At 37.0% G+C, this 17,888-nt stretch overlaps 2 protein-coding genes across 5 annotated transcripts in view; both read right to left on the reverse strand.

Moving 5' to 3' along the window:
- Window positions 1-291: 291 nt before the first annotated feature.
- Window positions 292-4,075, reverse strand: slc22a7a (solute carrier family 22 member 7a). The gene is made up of 11 exons (XM_042733960.1): window positions 3,902-4,075; window positions 3,436-3,833; window positions 3,085-3,188; window positions 2,505-2,659; window positions 1,995-2,163; window positions 1,743-1,866; window positions 1,554-1,663; window positions 1,246-1,460; window positions 1,035-1,143; window positions 711-917; window positions 292-489 (listed from the first exon to the last, which is right to left on the reverse strand). Exons 1-11 carry the CDS (start codon window positions 3,903-3,905, stop codon window positions 402-404), a joined length of 1,683 nt encoding a protein of 560 aa, XP_042589894.1. The 5' UTR covers window positions 3,906-4,075; the 3' UTR covers window positions 292-401.
- A 465-nt stretch (window positions 4,076-4,540) lies between these two features.
- The window catches only part of ttbk1a (tau tubulin kinase 1a), a 28,755-nt gene continuing 15,407 nt past the window's right edge, over window positions 4,541-17,888 (reverse strand). For all 4 annotated transcript variants that reach the window (XM_042733963.1, XM_042733961.1, XM_042733962.1 and 1 more), the window contains 3 exons: window positions 17,220-17,763; window positions 7,101-8,602; window positions 4,541-5,890 (listed from right to left, as the gene is read on the reverse strand). In XM_042733963.1, coding sequence (XP_042589897.1) covers window positions 5,446-5,890; window positions 7,101-8,602; window positions 17,220-17,763 — 2,491 coding nt within the window. In that variant the 3' untranslated portion in view covers window positions 4,541-5,445. The remainder of the gene's footprint in view (window positions 5,891-7,100; window positions 8,603-17,219; window positions 17,764-17,888) is intronic.

The raw sequence follows: 17,888 nt of genomic DNA on the forward strand, positions 1-17,888 counted from the left end.
TAAAAGGGTGTAATACATACTGTTTGTATAGCATTCCATAGCAAGAATAAATGCATAATGAACAAGAACATAAGAATCATGCAAACATTTGCGCCATTATATTTTATTTCTTTAATGCTACAGAAGAAGAAAAAAACACTTTATCTTAATAGACAGCTCTTTGCTGACATTTAAATTTAGTGAGATTTTACTTTACTGATGTTTTTTAGTCTTGTGCAAGCTCATCCCCAGGAACATCAAATTATATATATATATATATATATATATATATATATATATATATATATATATATATATATCCTTGTGCACCATAAATGTCTTGCAATTGATGTTATTTATTCACATCTGTCCATAAGGGTGTTGAACTGTAAGGAATCATTGTTTTCTGACAGTAATTTTCTTCATGAATCCTTCTCTTGTAAATTCGGAGGTGCTGGATTCATCTCATTCAGTTCAACATCCCTCTCCGATTCCGTGGTCATCGTGTGCCTTTAGTAAATAAATAAATAACTATGAGAAAAAAATATTGCATAGCATTTCACAATTAGATCCAGTGTTACGGTGAACTGGTAAAATGTATACCTTGAATGTAGTGTAAGTAGCTTAAAAATGTCATGTGGGCCGGTTGTTTAAAGTCTCATAGGTGGAACAGTACTTCACATTTAGTGTGATTCAGCAGAAAGCTATTTTGGTATGCTTATATACTATACCTGCCCTCCTCTATATCCAGAACATTCTCTGGAAGCTGAACATTCGTGGTTTCAGGCAGAAGGAAGACCACACATCCACTGAGAACTGCAGTGGCAGCAAACACTAGAGAGGGTGCAAAGCGCCACATGTCCTCCAATAATATGACCATGGGAGCCAGCGAACCTCCAATACGCGCTATAAAAGAGGTGTAGCCCAAGCCGCACTGCCTAGGAAAGATACAGAGAAGCAGAGTAAGTTCTTTCATTTCAAAAAACAAAATATAAAGTGGAAAATGTAAGTGTTTTTGTCCTAGAATAATTTTACATCAAAAATGTAAAATTTACCGGAGTACAGTAGGGTAAAGTTCAGATGTGTACAAGAAGGCAATGGTAAACGCTGCCTCAGAGAATCCCTTCCCAATAATTGCAATCCCTGTCCGCACTGCAGAAAACTCTGTGGATGAAACGGCACAACAAAATCAATACATTATTTCTTAAATAATTAACATCCACTATAAAATTTGGTATAAAGAGTTGATAAAGAATGAAGGAGTACCTGTTGGGATTATACTGTTTAGTCCAATCAGAGCTCCGGCTATAATGAGAGACCACGCCTGGCCATTTCTGCGTCCAATCCAATCCAGAGTGAAGTAGGTCCCGACCTTAGCTGGGACTTCAATAACTCCATAGACAAACTGTGTGAGATAGATGTTCAGACCAAACCCAGTGATGTTGAAGCTGATGCCATAGTAGGTAAAAGCAACTGCAAACCTGTAGATTTAAATAAAGACTGTCGATTCACAGCGTTTGACTGCTGTTTCACAATGAAAAACAACAAAATAATAATAATAATTCCTCACATACCAGAAAATCCCTGAGAAAAACACAATCTTCCTCATTTTCGGTGTCCTCACTAGATCAAGGTAGGAATGGTTCTTGTTGGAGACCTCACAAACGGTGATTTTCTTTAAGGTCTTTTTAATCAAGAGGTAAAGGATGAGATCAAAACTGATTATCATAATAATAACTTAGAGGATAGATGGGTATGTGTACCTCAGTGTCTAGTTTATGAGTGTAACTGTGCTTTCCATTCATCTTAGCACACTGAATGAGATACTTCTGCGCCTCTTCCACCCTGCCATTGGCTAGCAGCCATCTTGCTGACTCAGGAATCCACCTTTGGAGAAAAAACACACAGGAGAAAAATCATGTAGGCCTATCCATGAAGCACATTTACAGGCCTAAAAATCCAGGTTTTTTTCTTTTCCTTTTCTTTTTTTTTTCACGTGCAGTTCCACCACTTACCACCATGCAATTATGCCCACAAGGCAAGGTGAAGTCACTACCAGGATGAGGTGCCTCCAGTCCCTGATGAGATATGCCAGAAGAGCCAAAAGCATGTTCCCTACACTCCAGCCGAGACTGATGATGGTACCTGTAAATGTGCGATGTTTAACGTCTGTCCACTCAACACCTGTAGAATGAGCAGAATTTATGAAGATATTAACAGCATGCACATAAACAGTCTGTGAAAAACAATAGTGATGTCTTTTATTCTAAACCAGCATGATAAGTGTGCTCAACCTGTTTTTCTTCTAGAATCTGATGTAAGACTTATGGGATTAGAAATTTTTTTGTTTTTATTATTTTATTTTTTTTTTATAAAAGAAACATGCCGCCTTAGCATAAGAGACTTTCAAAAGTATTAAAATCATTCATGAATCACGATGAATCATTCACAAGAATATAAACAGGATCATCTTGGATTTCATGTTGACTAGAGAGATTGAAAAGAAATAAGAAAGTGATAGATACACAGGGCAACTGTGGTGATAGACATCCCGGTCAGGGCCAGTCCACACAAGGTTCTTGCTATGGCGAACATCACGTAAGATGTGGAAAAAGCTTCAACAATTCCAAAAATAGAACTGGCCACAAAGGAAATCTGAATCATCGGCTTACGGCCAAACCTATGGAGTGATATAAAAAAGATATATATAACCATGCAGGATATTCACACATTGAAAATCACATGGGAAACTGTGAATACATTCTGTCATGTTTGTTACACAGATAGCCTGAGGTAAGCAGTTTTGATGTGTGACGATCCGTGACAAATAATGAGATAAAGAATATTTGAACGATGTTGTGAAAGCAAAGAACGATTATAAAAATTTACAAGTCAGCTATGCAGAACAAATCAAGGGGAATGAATCGTTTTTCAACCTCAGACATGTGAGTAGAGACACTTGATTGTAGAAAAGTCATGTGACCGGCTTTAAGGAATCTCGTATAAGGTCCATTGATGAAAGAAATGCTAGAAAATAAATAATCCTAGGAAAAAAAGCATGGAACAAATGGTTCTAGAACATAATATTAATAAAAAATAACATACTTATCTGCCAACTGGCCAAACATGACAGCACCTATTGTCACTCCAATGAAGAAAAATGTGGCAAGGGCTTGGTTAAGCTTTTTGTTGTCACATACCAAATCCCACTGGAACAAGAGAGAGAAATCATACCTCAATATACAAGAATATAAGCTTGTATATAAAGGTTAACCAAGCTAAACCAAGATTAACTCATTTGTTAGAGAATACACTGGTGAGATAAAGTCCATTTTTATGGTACCCTTTCAAAAGGGGTAAAAGACAAAATCATTCTAGCTTTTGAAGTAGATATAATAAGTAACTCAAAATATCATCAACATATAAAGTACAGGAAAGCATTTTGTTTGTTTTTACCTCAGTTGCGGTTGTTGAGGTGAACTGTGAGCGGTCATATACCCATCCGTGCTGGCATGGTACCGACACATTTGATCGGTTTCCATACACTATGGAGAGGTCAGCATTAGGGTCAAAGTCCAGCGGAAGGGGGTACATCTTGCAGGAGCTGTAGGACCCATCTGCATTACGCGGGATGCCAAGTGCCAGAACCTCAACACTGTCCTTCTCGGTGCCAGCTGCGTACCGGTCATCCAAGTGAGGCAGGGCGCAGTGGTGGGGTGGCACACCTGAGATGAAGTTATGAAGCAGGAAGTGCAGCGGGAGGATGATGCGTGGGAGCCATAGGATGTAAAGAACTAGAAACTGGAACTTGTTGAAGCCACCAATTTCATGAAGGACGTCCTCAAACCTCATAGCTGAAAGTGAGATGAGCTACCAGATAGATTTGATATTCTTCTTTGTTCCCAATGTATGTTCTACTCACCCATCAGAATCCAGATCTTCTTGATGAAATTTGCTCTGTTCTAGAGAAACACTTGGGTTGGTCTGTCATTTATGGTGAGCAGAGAATAGTCTGGGGAGATGTGAAATGCTGAATTGCTATATGTTATCATAACACTCTTCCCAGTCATGCTTTTCAGGGGCTGTATGAGACACAAAAAGCTCTTTGTTTTGGTAAGCTCAAGAAAAAGAAGAGTCCCAGGCCTTAAAAGTTCACTATCCCTCACCTGACTAGCTGGAGAGAGGAAATAGAAAATACATTGGTTCCACAATGACCTTTTTTGGTTTGAAAATAGCAAGTGAGATGTCTGTATTAAAGGAGAAAATACTTTTTTTCTGTTGCAAGATTTGGTCCATTTAATTTGACTCTTGAATTTAAGATATTTAAGAAAAACACCAACAGATATAAAAATTAAAATATTTATTTTTTGAATTATGTGATTCATTTATAAATTCAGATGTGATCTCAGTCACTGTCTGATTTAAACTGGTAAGTAACATGAGCAAGTTTGAATCTTTTTAGATGATCAGTTTGATATAAGCAGTTGAATGTGTAAATGTTTTCAAAGAATGTAAAGAATGTGAAATGTGTCTTGTGTAGAAAAACCACAACAGAACACAATTAAGACTTGATTATTTTATGCTCCTTATTCCAACAAAAATCTTGATTAACATCTCACCATTGTAATAAGAGCAAAAGAGGTGGGAATTGTTCATTTAGAAATAATCTGTATTGACAATTATCAATAATTGTGTGATTTCTGCCATGCTTAGAAAATGAGACAACTCGCTGTAGAACCCACAATATATTCCTTTAACAAAATTAAAACCCAAATACTTTACCATTTCCTTTGCCTGATAAAAATAAAGAGGTCTCTGCAAGAAATACTGAAAAGAATATGTACAAGCATACAGCAGTATCATCAAACACGTAACAAGCTAAAGACAAGGCATGCCCATCATCACAAGGTTTACAAAGAGGGCCGAGCTGCAGACCAGAGGAAATTTGTGCATTTGTCCAAGGATATGTGGCAGATTTTACGACGTTCTGTGTGTCTGGTGGTGTATAATAATTTGTGCTGGCTAAATACATGTAATATACTGTATGATTGTTTCAGATGTTATAAATAATTTTACATGATCTCATTTTAGCATTATTGTGTGTCAAGGGCCAAAGACAACTTGGCATCTAATTAATAATAAAGTACACCTTCAAAAACCATATATTAAATGAAATATGCACAACAGAACAACACATATAACAGTATAGCACCGTGTAAGCTAAATGCAACATTTCCTCTATTATGATCCAAGAAACTTCCATCAAAGTGAAAGCTCTACATCTTATAGTACAACATAAAATTACTTAGTGCAGAATCCAAAACTGGAACTAGCCATTCATTGATTAGGAAGAACATTAAATTAAATTAAATGGTTCATTTTAGTCAATGGGGCAGATTACATTTTGAGGCAAGATGTTCAAGTAATTGAGAAGAAACAATCCCAGTAGACAGCAGTCACAGTGTCTTATCTGGCTGCAGGTGTGTTGTTGCTTGTGCTTTTTTCCCTTTTCAAGGAAACTGTGTTCTTTGAGTGAGCAGAAGCTTTGGTTCGATTCCTGACAGATGTAGTGGTGGGTTGGTTTGGTGATGATTTGACGTCCTTTGCAGGACCACTGCAAGTAGTAGTCCTAGACTTCACTGGGAGCTCCACAGTGGCTCGGAGGGCAAACGGCTGCTTGTGAGATTCGCTAACTGCAGTTCGCAGGGGTAGCCTATGGGGTGAAGGACTAGCTATACGGGTTGAAGAGAAAGTGCAGTTTGCGGTGCTCAAACTGCGACGGGATGATGCCGGAACACAGGAGAGCGGCATGCGATTGCTTCCACTTGAAATGGTTGAGCGGGACAGTGTTGATTTTGATCTTGTGTGAAGTGGTGGAGCACTTGATCCTGATTGTGACAGTACTTTTGGGCTAAGGTGAAAAAAAAAAAAATTATTCTATTTAATGTAAAAACGGAAGAGGATTAAGGCCAAGCAATAATAAAAAATAAAACCATCTTGAGATTAAATTCATTATAATGCAAGATAAAACTCATTAAATTTCAAGAAAAATATCTAAAATCATTAAATTTAGAGTACAAAGTCAATGTGTTTAGAGAAAAAAAGTCTAAATAAAATGTTGAGAATAAACTCACACAATGAGTTTATTCTCAAAGTATGAGTTTATTCTCAACATTGTATTTCAACTTTTTTACTTTTTTTTTTGTTGTTGTTTTGCGAAACACAATGACTTTATTCTTGAAATTGAATGAGTTTATTCTCAACATTTTATGTAAAGGAGTCCTATTATGCTTTTTCACTTTTTCAACTTTAGTTAGTCTGTAATGTTACTGTTTGATCATAAAAAGATCTGCAAAGTTACAAAGCTCAAGGTCCACTTCAAAAGGAGATATTTTATTTAACAGAAATCACTTTTCAAAAATTACAACAAATATTTTCCGGGATTTGTGATATCACAAAGATCGACAAATGGGACGAGACCTGGTTGAGCTGCACTAGAGAAGGCAATGAGTGTTATCACTATGTCAGAGATACACTAGCTTTCCCAAGGCAGACAAACTTAGAGTGGTTACAATCATCCGGGTTTAAATCATGCTCAAATTGTTTTGATTTTGATGCAATATTTACACTGAAGCTCACAGGCGGCTATGGTAAGGGGTATGACATTTCCCGACCAGGCCCTGAGTGCAGCCAATCACAACACACACTGGCCAAGCTAACCAATCACAGCACATTTCATATTTCAGAGGGCTGGCCTTCATTTGATACAGGAACTATTTGAGCCGTTCATGCCAGACTGGGGAGAGAGGTGTTGTAATAATAGAAAATATGTGAAACATAATGTGTTTTTCAAAAAACCTAGTATGAGAGCCCGTTCTAGTACACCCCCCAAAACAAAATCAAGACTTTGTAAAATAACATAATAGGACCCCTTTAAACTTTTTTCCTCTAAAAACTGCAAGTTTAATCTTGCAATATAATGACTTTAATCTCCAGATGGTTTTATTTTTATATTTTTGCTTGGCCCTAATCCTCTTCCGCACATTAGGGTAAGCTGTCAACAGGGTTGAGCAAATTTAATGTACAAGTAATAAAATTCACTTATGTTAACCTAGACTTACCCATTGCTTGCCTTTTGTTCTGATTTTGGAGTCTCGGCTTCAGGCTGGACAACAGGAGCTGCAACTACTAGTTTAGTTGAAGGCTTCCTTATTGGTGTGAATGGTCGTGGGATCCTGCTGTGCCACTCAGTTCGGTACTTTTCCTCAGCCTCCTTCTTGCGCTTGTTGATGGAATCATCAGATTCAGGAATATCTTCCTCTGAGCCCGTAGTTGAAAGAGTCTCTGAAGGTCTCTTAGGCTCATCTCCAGAAGATAACGAGGATGAAGTCCTGGAATTCAGTCTCATCCAGCGACCCTGACGTTGTCTTTCCACAACTTGGCGGGCCAGGTCTTGTTGCATGGCTCTTCTACGCAGTCGTTCTTTGGTGGACAGGGATTGTTCAGATCCTGGCTCACCTTCCGGGACTAGGATAGGAATTCGACTTTTGCTCCTTGGCTGTGGATGTTTAGAAACACTCTCAAGTACTGTGTTCTCCTCTTGATGTTCCTCTTTTGGTTGCTTGTCCTGCTTGGAGTAAGTTGACGAATCTTGATGGATAGATTCCCTAGACTCTAAGGGTAGAGGAACCACAAGATCGTCCTGTTTTTTAGTAATCTCGTTTGGCAAAGACCTATCCAGAACATTAGTTACCTGAGGTCCCTCTGTAAGAGTCTGAGAGGTGACTTCATACTGGACACATGCTACTTCTCCTGGCCCTTGAGAAAGGGAAGACATATCTATCCCTTTAGCCTGTGATATTCCTTTTACCTCCTCTAAAAGTTCAGGAACCTGTGCACCACTGGAAGACATGACATTCAGATGGGTTGTCTCTGCAATGTGTATAAAAGTTTGCTCCACTTTGGAGAAAGGGGGCGATGCAATTGAGGGTGAGGCCACTTGAGTTGTTGAGATGGTTACCACTGGTTTAGATGTCTGTATGGATGGGTCAACAGCAGTTGCATCAGGTTGCCTTCCATCTGTAGGCCTCTCTGCCGGTTTTATGTCCTCCTGGATCTGTGCCTCTAGTTGACCAACTTCATCCAACTGCTCATTTTGAGGGGCACCAGAGTCTGTCACACCCTGATCCACTTCAGTCCCATTTATAGCATGCGGAGACTTCTTCATGTCTCCTGGTGAAAACAAAACAAGGGTCTTCGAGACGTCCTCTTGGTCAGGATCTACATCAGCAACTGAACCTGGTTCTTTTGGCTCCTTGTGTGGATCATCAGCCACTAAGGTAGATGGAGCCCCATCCTGACTACGTTCAGTGCTCTTTTCACTCGCACCACTACTGGATTCACTCTTAGTGACGTCGTCATCTTTGGGCCCTTCATCTTGTGTCTCAGGTGGTGTGGCCGTGAAGGCCCGTCGCTGGTGTAGGCTTCCTGTAAGCATGACAGTGAGGAAGTCGGCTCTCTTTGCATGCAGTTTAGGAAGGATATGGAACATTTCCTTCTCTGAGGATGGGGATTTAGTCCTGTAGTCAGTGGGTGACAATAAAGGCTCATTCAGGGTTGGGCCCTAAAAGAAAACATAAAAATGCAAGTTACAATGCTGCCATGTAACGTAATTGTAAGGCAATATAAGAAAAACTATGATAAACTTTTATTCAGTGGGATCTTCCTGGAAAACCTATACCTAATGCATATGAGAATATAATGTACTTCAGAATGGAGTTTCTAACCATTTCCTATACAATCATTCCTATACATGTCAACCACACAACACAACAGATTTTTTTTCTCTCAAAGAGTTTAATTTTGTTTAAATTGTACACAAGCTTTTAAAGATTGTCTAGATTACATACATAAAAAAGGCACAAAAATGTGTTAAAGAATTTTCCCTTTTACAGCAGCCAGTCATATTTTGCTTTTTTTTTCAAGTGTATCCAAACATACAGGTTTTCTAAACAATACATAGACTAAAACCAACCAGATAACATGCTTTTATGTATACAGGATTCTCTTTCTTGATGTACATACATCCTGTAATTTTAAAAAAAAGTTTAAAATACATGCTTTACTTGGAAATATTACAAGCGTATTGTACAGTGATACTGTGATAGAAAAGGTAATATGCTTATTGTACATCAATCTAACAGATCATAGCCCATGTATATTACATAACAATACCAGACTGTCATTGTAAATGAAAATCTTGATCTTAAGTGACTTGCCTGGTTACATAAAAAGTCAAATAAAACCTTCTGCAACTTATTTTTACACTTTGTTATTTTACAGCACACACTTTTAAATTACCGCTGTTACCGATGACACATAGTTGTTTTTAATTGCAAATATATTAAATACATTAAATATCAACAATAGTTGGTGCTTGTATCAGCTCTTTTAGAGCTTATCTGTTGTTTTGTGTACATTGTTGCTTTTCAGCCGTGTATCGGTACCAACATTATTGAGTTCATTGTAGTTCATGTGAAGCTTCTCACAGCTTAACACTTCCTGCGGACAAGATTATGCTCCAAATGTCATTGATCCATCACATCTCCATACGTTCTACATACATTGAATGACCCTGCAGTCAACAATATATCATACAACATGCACATTACAGCTATGATACAGTAATTTCCTTCATATAAAACATGTTATTGTGACAAAGGCATTGTGTATAGGCATAAAGTAAAACTCATTAGACATAAGAGCAGTTCAGTTGGGTGTGAGAAGTAATTACGTTCTTTTTGGTTTTTCAGAGCATCACATGCAGATGTTCAGGTAGAGCTAAACTAAAAGGCCTTAGAAAATTGTGTAAACAGTGTACATAAATTAAATTAAAATCTTATTTTTTTAAAAAACATATGGGCCATGCTAACATCCTTTTATTTTGTAGATCTTGACAGCACAAAGTTGGAAGAGAGACCTGTACTGCCCCTGGTTTTATGCTTCAATGCAAATTTATTTGTCAGTCAAATATTCTGAATATTTTCAATTAAATATATTGGTTTCAAAAAGACTTCATGTTGCTCTGTTAATCGCTTATTATGTAAATCAATGATCAACATACAATTCATGGAACATAAAGGCATAAAATAAGCCATACAAAATTTTCTTACATTTTCAGTTGCTTTCATGAAACCATCTTCATTTGTTAGTCATGCAAAAAACAAGATTTTGAACATTGATGTCTTTCGATTTCCTGGTCAACAGACCTGGACAGTCTCAACAATATCGACTTTTCTTGCACCTTTAATTTCGGTGTCATTTCTGTTCAATTACTGCTAAAAGCATTGATGTAAACCAGGCAAAAGCAGATGTGCAAAACAAGTGCAAGAGTTAGCAGCCTGTTTGGGTATATAAACAGTACATTCATGTGAGAAGCCATGACTGTGACAGTACCAGAAACAAGTCATTTTTGAAATGTATCATTCCTGCTCAAATACTTACCACTGAAGATTCACAATTCAGTAAATGTGATCATATTAAGGTGCAGAAAAACACTCCAAAACTGACTTGAGTTCTATGCTTGTGTGAACAAACAACAGATTTTGGCATACACACCCCCCCTTTCTAATATGCTTCTTCAGCAAAAAAAGAAAAAAGAAAATAAAAAAGAAGCAGTTTTTTTAGTTTTAGTGTTTTTAAAATATTATTGTTAGTTTAAGTGTATTTTTTTTAAAACAAGTCATGACCATTTCATCTGCTTTCCTGACAAGAGGCAAGAAAAAAATAATCCATCCACCTTCACAATTCAGTCATGTTTCTTATGTCATATTGCCAAAAGATCTCCGCCTGCTACCACAATAACACTGCAAGAGTCATTCTCCTTTTAAGCAAGGTTAAGCTTAAAAAAAAAAAACTTTAGTCACCAATATCCATAACGTGAAGATTATTCAACGAAGGTGCTATTTAATCACTAAATGTCTATGTCCTACTAATGTACATAATATTTCTAGAATATGCCCTTATTTAAAAGAAAAACAGTGGTGGATTTTAATTGAGAAAATGACAAAAGCACACCACCTCTTATACCTCTCGATTCAAAATCACCGTTCACATCTTATTGCAATCAATGGCATTTTTTTTTGAATCGGCAAGGAAACAGATATGGCTCCAATTCGGTGTCTTTTTTAAAGTGCACTAGTGAGAAACAGTACTCAAAAGACCCTACAGCAGTCCTGCGCACACACTTTTGCTACTCAGTAATATATAACACAAATCTTTGCATCCAACCCAAGACTGACTAGGAGGTATTTGATGAGATATAATGCTTATACGGTGCATTCAAAGCTTTATGCACATAAATGTATGATTAAATAAGATATGAAAGCTTTTATCTACACACTTTCCTAAACACATAACATAATGGAATGGAATGTTTTTTTGCTTTTGCGTACTTTATGGCTATAATAATTTTAATCAGTGGCAGAGAAACCAAAATCCAGCATGCTGATCTTTCATTTATGACCGTGTCAAAACAGCTGACTCATTTATCTCAAATTTAGTTGGCAGGAGATAACCAGACTCCAGCATGCCACTCCATTGGTTATAAAAGTGTAGACATGTTATTCCCTTTTGCTCGTATGATTCCATTATACATTTAAAACACTTTCATTTAACTTGCATAACATCTCCTTTGTGAGGCAAAGCACCTTTAGAGCACAGAAAAATTACAATTTCTTTGAAAATTGAAAGTCTGTGTATGTAAGGAACATTATGTACTATGAACGATGGGCTCATAAAGTGTTTGACAGCCTAAATTATCATTAAATTAAATGACTAAATACAAAATGTAAAAATCATGATCCAACGACAAACACCATCAAAAAACAAAACAAAAAAAAAACTTCATGTTTTTTTGCATGGAAGACAATGAAATAACGTCAGGCTAAAATAAAGTGATCAGATATATTTCAGGGTGGCCACAACTGCAATGCAGAAATGTGACACACATACAACTGAGGTACATAAAACACAACTGCAGATAACGAAGAGAAATTTGTCTGTGAATACCTTTGTGATTTTTACTCAAAGAGTGGTTAAAATAACTAAAGCATATGTTCATAACAAGCAGAAAGTGTGAGATACAGTGGCGGCCAAAAATTATTAGAACTAGTATTTTTCCCCAGCTAAAAATGGTTTTAAGTCAGTTATTTCTATCTTTTGCTGTAGTGTGTCGGTAGGAAATATCAGTTTACATTTCCAAACATTCATTTTGCCATTAATTGTTATAATCCAATGAGATTTTTGCATGCAAACAGCCAGTCCTCCACAAAGAGATCTGATCTCATCATCATCCAGTCTGTCTGGAATGACATGAAGAAACAGAACAAACTGAGACCGATTAAATCAAGAAGAACTGTGGCAACATCTCCAAGATGCTTTAAGAAATCATGAGATCAGATCTGTGTGCAGCACTGGCTGTTGTGTCTGTCTCACTGGATTATTACAATTAATGGCGAAATGAATGTTTGGAAATGTAAACTGATATTTCCTACTGACACACTACAGCAAAAGACAGAAATAACTGACTTAAAACCATTTTTTTAGCTGGCGAAAATACTAGTGTTCTAATCATTCTGGCCACCACTGTATGAAGAGCAGGTGTAAAAGCACTGCATTCCCTTTAACACGTCATTCCGTTCTTACAGCGCTCTACAGTTTATTGCATCAGAAATGTTCCCAAAAATAATTCATCATCCTGTTAAGAAAAAAAAAGTCTTTCATATGGGTGCATGAGAAGAGACTACATCAGCTTTCCTCAGCTGTTCTTGTTCATTAGTTTGGCCAGCATCTGCTGGATCTGCAGTCGGGACACGTTGAGCATGGAGTGCCTGCTGCGTGGACTTCCGGGCGGCTGCAGGGGAGCGTGACGTCTTGAGCCCGATCGCATGTTACCGTGAGCCGGGCTGCTTTCGGCTGAGCGGCTGCGCTGGATGAAGGATCCTCCGGCGTGAGGGTACTGCTCGGTCTCCAACGTAGAGGACGAGAAAACGTAGGAGGCAAGACGGCGTAGCTGGTTGGAACGTGGGCCCGAGTGTGGCCTGTCGTCATCCAGCTGAAATAAAACAAGAAAGAGCATGTGTTGAAATTCACAAGCTCAGTGGAGGATGTGTATTTGTAACATTTAAGGCATCTCCCCAGTCGCATGCAGTGCGGAGAACGCCAGACACTCAGAGGAAAGAGAGGAACGGTCTCTCTTTACACAGACCTACAATGGGTTGCCTGGAAACAAGTCTTCACAAGAGACAAAGCTAAAGGCATAGCTATGTTTTTTTTCTTTTTGGTTGAGCGGCCAACATTGAGAGCCTCTTTATTCCACAGAGGCTGTTCGTTTGATGCAGATCCACCTCTCAAAAATGTGCCATATGTGTCCATGTACAAGACAATGAGCCGAGAGATTCGAGACAAAAGTACTTTAACCATTTTGCCGATCGGAAAACCATCATTGTAAATGCAGACAACTTAAGAAAAATGACTCGTCAGGCATACAAACACAGACACACATGGATAAAAATGGGTAAAATGATGACAAAACAGAAATCAAATCAGAAAAAACAATGAGCAAGTTCATCAAACAGGTACAAAAGGGACTAGCCTAAACTGTGCTTACCGCAAACACCTCTTTCACTCTTCTTTTGTGGCTCCAGCGACAGCCTTGGTATTTTCTCCGTGGGTGAAATCAACGTGTCATACGTGATTTTGAGCGAAAGGCCGAGCAAAAGACAGTGGGCATTTAAAAGGTGAAGACTGCTGGGAAAGTGAGCATCCTCATCTGTTTTGATTTGAGGTTTTGGCTATCATTCAAGAGAGACAATCCAGCAATCCCAGTTCAGCTTGAAAAGGCTGTGACTGTGTTTATAGCGAAACAATAAGAGGGGCAAGTTTTTCCAAAGATAATTCAGAAAAATGCCCCTGAAAAATATATTTCACATCTTTGCGTTGTGCTATATTTCCTATTGGCTTAATGAGAACAATAAAAACCGGCTAACTTGAGCTAACTATGATGAGCAAAACTGTCATCTGGCTCACTCTAGTGGTAAAGAGCGTCTGAAATCTTTTCACACATTCTGTTTTGGAATATGAGGGATGACAAACATTGAAATATGGAAATGAATAACTTTAATATGAATCAGAGCAAAATTTTACTGAGCGGTTTAGTGCTGAGCATTCTAAAAAAAAAAAAAAAAAAAAAAACAGATCACAGTCAGAATTTAAGAAATTTGTAAAAATGCTCAGCAGTAGACCCCTCATTTTTAACAATCCAGTCAATAACACAAAGACAGTACTGAGCTATAAAAAAAAAAAAAATATTTAAGGACAAGATAGATGTAACCCTCTGGTTTAGCCTCAGAGTTCAAGAGTTAGTTGTGTTTCCTGTGAAAACTGTTGAAAACCAAACAGATATTTTATCCAGTTATTTATTTGGAAAAAAAGAAAAGAAATGTGGGCTATGTACACACTGCAGCTACTGTAAATATGGTTGTTGCTCCTCTTCTGAGTTTTTAACCTGTTCTGTTCACACTGGGTTTGGTTATTTACAGGAGTGACAACTGACAAATGTTAAAGGGACACAATAGTAAAAATAAAAAATACACTATGGCATAATTTATTTTAAATACATTTATTTCATAGTAAGTATACTTCAAACCATTAATATATTTATTTAGACTTACTTAAACTTTATTTTAAATAATTCTTTATTGCACAAAGCAAAATTTCTTAATATTATGCCTAAAATGTGTCACTGGAAATAAGGACTGTGTGATCTCTGTATAATATCAGTGTTTAAATGCAAGATATTTAAAGTGTACCTGAAGTATACTTGCAATAGTTCCACTTTAGCACAATCGAATATACTTATATATTTTTACTTAGCATATTTTTAGTTGAACTCCAGCACTACTTCTGCAGAATTTAAGTACATTAAGCTCAAAATTAGTTGATCCAATTAAGCAGACTTTAAGTATACCAGTACAAGTACAATTTATGCACATACATATGTAAATGTATTTATAGTATACTTAACACAAAATAAATGTATTTCAAATATATCAAATTTATGGTTTTTTTTTTTCACTAGGAGAGTTCACCCACAAATGCAAATTCTGTCATTATTTACTCATCCTCCCGTCATTCTAAACTGTCAACCTAAACTGTTTTGTTACTTGCATTTATGTTCCACAAAGAAAGGTTGGGAATGACATGAGTGTGAGTAAATGATAACAGAATTTTTATCTTATCTTATCATCATCATCAAACTATCTTTTTAAGGTGTGAGCAACTGAAATGTTATTACATTCATGTAGTGTCTGCAGAACTAAACTGAACAGCTAGTTAATGCAATGAAATCAGCATGAGCATAAACACAACACGAACAACAGCCTCAGTGGACAATGGTTCACAACAAATGGCATACGATTTGTTTGATATCCATGCTTCATATCTACAGTTGCAAGATGTAAAAATATCCTTAGGGTTACATCCATATTTCAGCCTGTAGTAAGAATGACTCATTATTCTTTACATATGATAATGATAGCTTATTGAAATTCACTTGTATCTCGCAAATCTTTGCAGTGTGTACATGACCTTTGAGCTGTTTAGTTACAGCTCAACTTCTGCATTCAAGAAATGTTCAAAATACCAACCATGAACGAAGAGGAATCATTATATTGTACCAAATCATGTGAAAACCAAATGTTCGATGGTCAGAAAAGAAGAGATGAGGCATGAGTCTGTGTCAGACATAGTGAATTACAGAGCGAGTGACAGACGGAGAGAGAAGAAAGGAAAGAAGAAATAGGCACACACCCTGTAAATAGTGAATTGAGACAACAGCACCACCCCATCAGCATCACCCAAAAGCTGGTTTTAAGACAGATAAGCTATTTTAAAATAAAAACAGAAAAGTGCTCTAAACGTGACTTAAGCTAAACCAAGTCTTCAGAACCAGTATTTCATGTTCAAGTGGGAAGTGAACAAATTTCTTTTTATTCTATATATGGTAGCTAAAAAAATCAGGCACCACAATTAAAGGAGAATGGAAAGTGCTCCAAAGAGGATATTAATGCTTTGTTATATATCTTACAAAATGTAATACAAACACATACAGTATTTAAGTCCTGTGTGTGTGTGTGTGTGTGTGTTTTAAAGAAGTCTCTTATGCTGCATTTATTTAGTTAAAAATACAGTAAAAACAGTCATAAATGTAAATTATTGTTTCAATTTAAAGTAAATGTTTCCTGTGTTATTAGATTTTAAACTGTAATGTATTCCTGTTAAGGAAAAGCTTAATATTCAGCATCATTATGTCAGTCTTCAATGTCACATGATCCTTCAGAAATAATTTTAATATGCGATGTGCTGCTCTAAAAACATGTTGGAAACATTTATTCTGCTTAATATTTTGGTGAAAACCATGACACATTTTTTCAGGATTTTTTGATTAACAGAAAGCACAAAAGAACAGCATTTATTTGAAATGGGTTTTTTTGTATTATTATAAATGTCTTTACTGTCACTTTTGGCCAATTTAATGTATCCTTTCTGAATAAAAGCATTAATTACTTTCATAAACATTTGAAAGGTAATGTATATTTAAATGTTTTTATTAAATTTGTATTAAACTGTGTAAAATATAAAATATTTTAATATTAAAAAAATTATATATATATATAGTATATATATATATATATATATATATATATATATATATATATATATATATATAAATAGCATTTTGGAAATATATGTCACTGGTATGCAAGCAGACAATTAACGATCTATCAAGATGCAATGTAAAATGAACAAAATTACATTATAGTGTTCCTGCCATCTTATGTGACCTTTCATTATAATTAATTTTCATTATTAGCTGATAAGATCCAGTTCTCTGCTGATGAGTGCTGGTTTGTGAACAATAAACATCCCTTTCCTGATCTAATTTTAATATATGATTTAGACTATTATTCTTCAACATGTCAAGTGCTCAAAAACATTGCATGCAAAGCATAAACCATGTTAAAAGTGTCTGTAAACAAACAGATTAAAAACTCTTCTAACTGGACCTTATGATTTCTTTATCACCATCAAATATTTTCAACCTCATTCACCTCACACCAACCAACACACTCCATCTTTAGCATAAGAATGTTAGTGCAGCTTAGTGAGGATAGTCTTACCTGTCTCTGAGGTCCGTTGGGATCTGACTCTTTCCGCCGCGGCCGTCCGGAGGGTAGCGAGTGACAGGGCGACTGCACAAGGCTCTCCACAGATGTCGACTGGCCTTTCCCGCTCCTCCTGGACGCTTCCTCCTCTGTAAGAGGCAGCATGCCTCGTGTAGTGTGGTCGCCGTGTGACATCTTGGGTCTGACTGACGGATCTGTCCCTCTATGTCTCCGCCGCTCTTCTCCTTCCTCTAGAGGGCGTAATTCCTCCGGCTCCTCATCCGTGGTGCCGGAAGTGGTGGGCTCGGCTCCTGGAAGATGGTGGAAGTCTCTGAGCTCCATTTCTTTATCTATGATAACCCACTCTTTGCTGTCAAAGTCCTCTTCTTCTGCAAGTGGGACAGAGCGGATGAAGGCATTGCTGTGGGCTTCCTGGTCCACCGAAGCAGATGCCTCATTACGACCGCGGTCTCCGCGGCAGCCTTCGACAGACAGCATCTGAGCGGGCTGGGAGGAGTAAACATGTCGAGAAGGAGAACCCAGGATGTCCATTCGAGAGCTGAGAAAAGAATGAATTCCACATTTTTAATGCTAAATGATACAAAGAACATATAAAGTACAAGTGTATGAATGGACACTGTGACCAAAATATTATATAATAATAAATTGCATTACTTCATAGGT

Source organism: Cyprinus carpio, chromosome B11, assembly GCF_018340385.1.
Source record: "Cyprinus carpio isolate SPL01 chromosome B11, ASM1834038v1, whole genome shotgun sequence".
In the NCBI taxonomy this organism is placed as follows: Eukaryota; Metazoa; Chordata; class Actinopteri; order Cypriniformes; family Cyprinidae; genus Cyprinus; species Cyprinus carpio.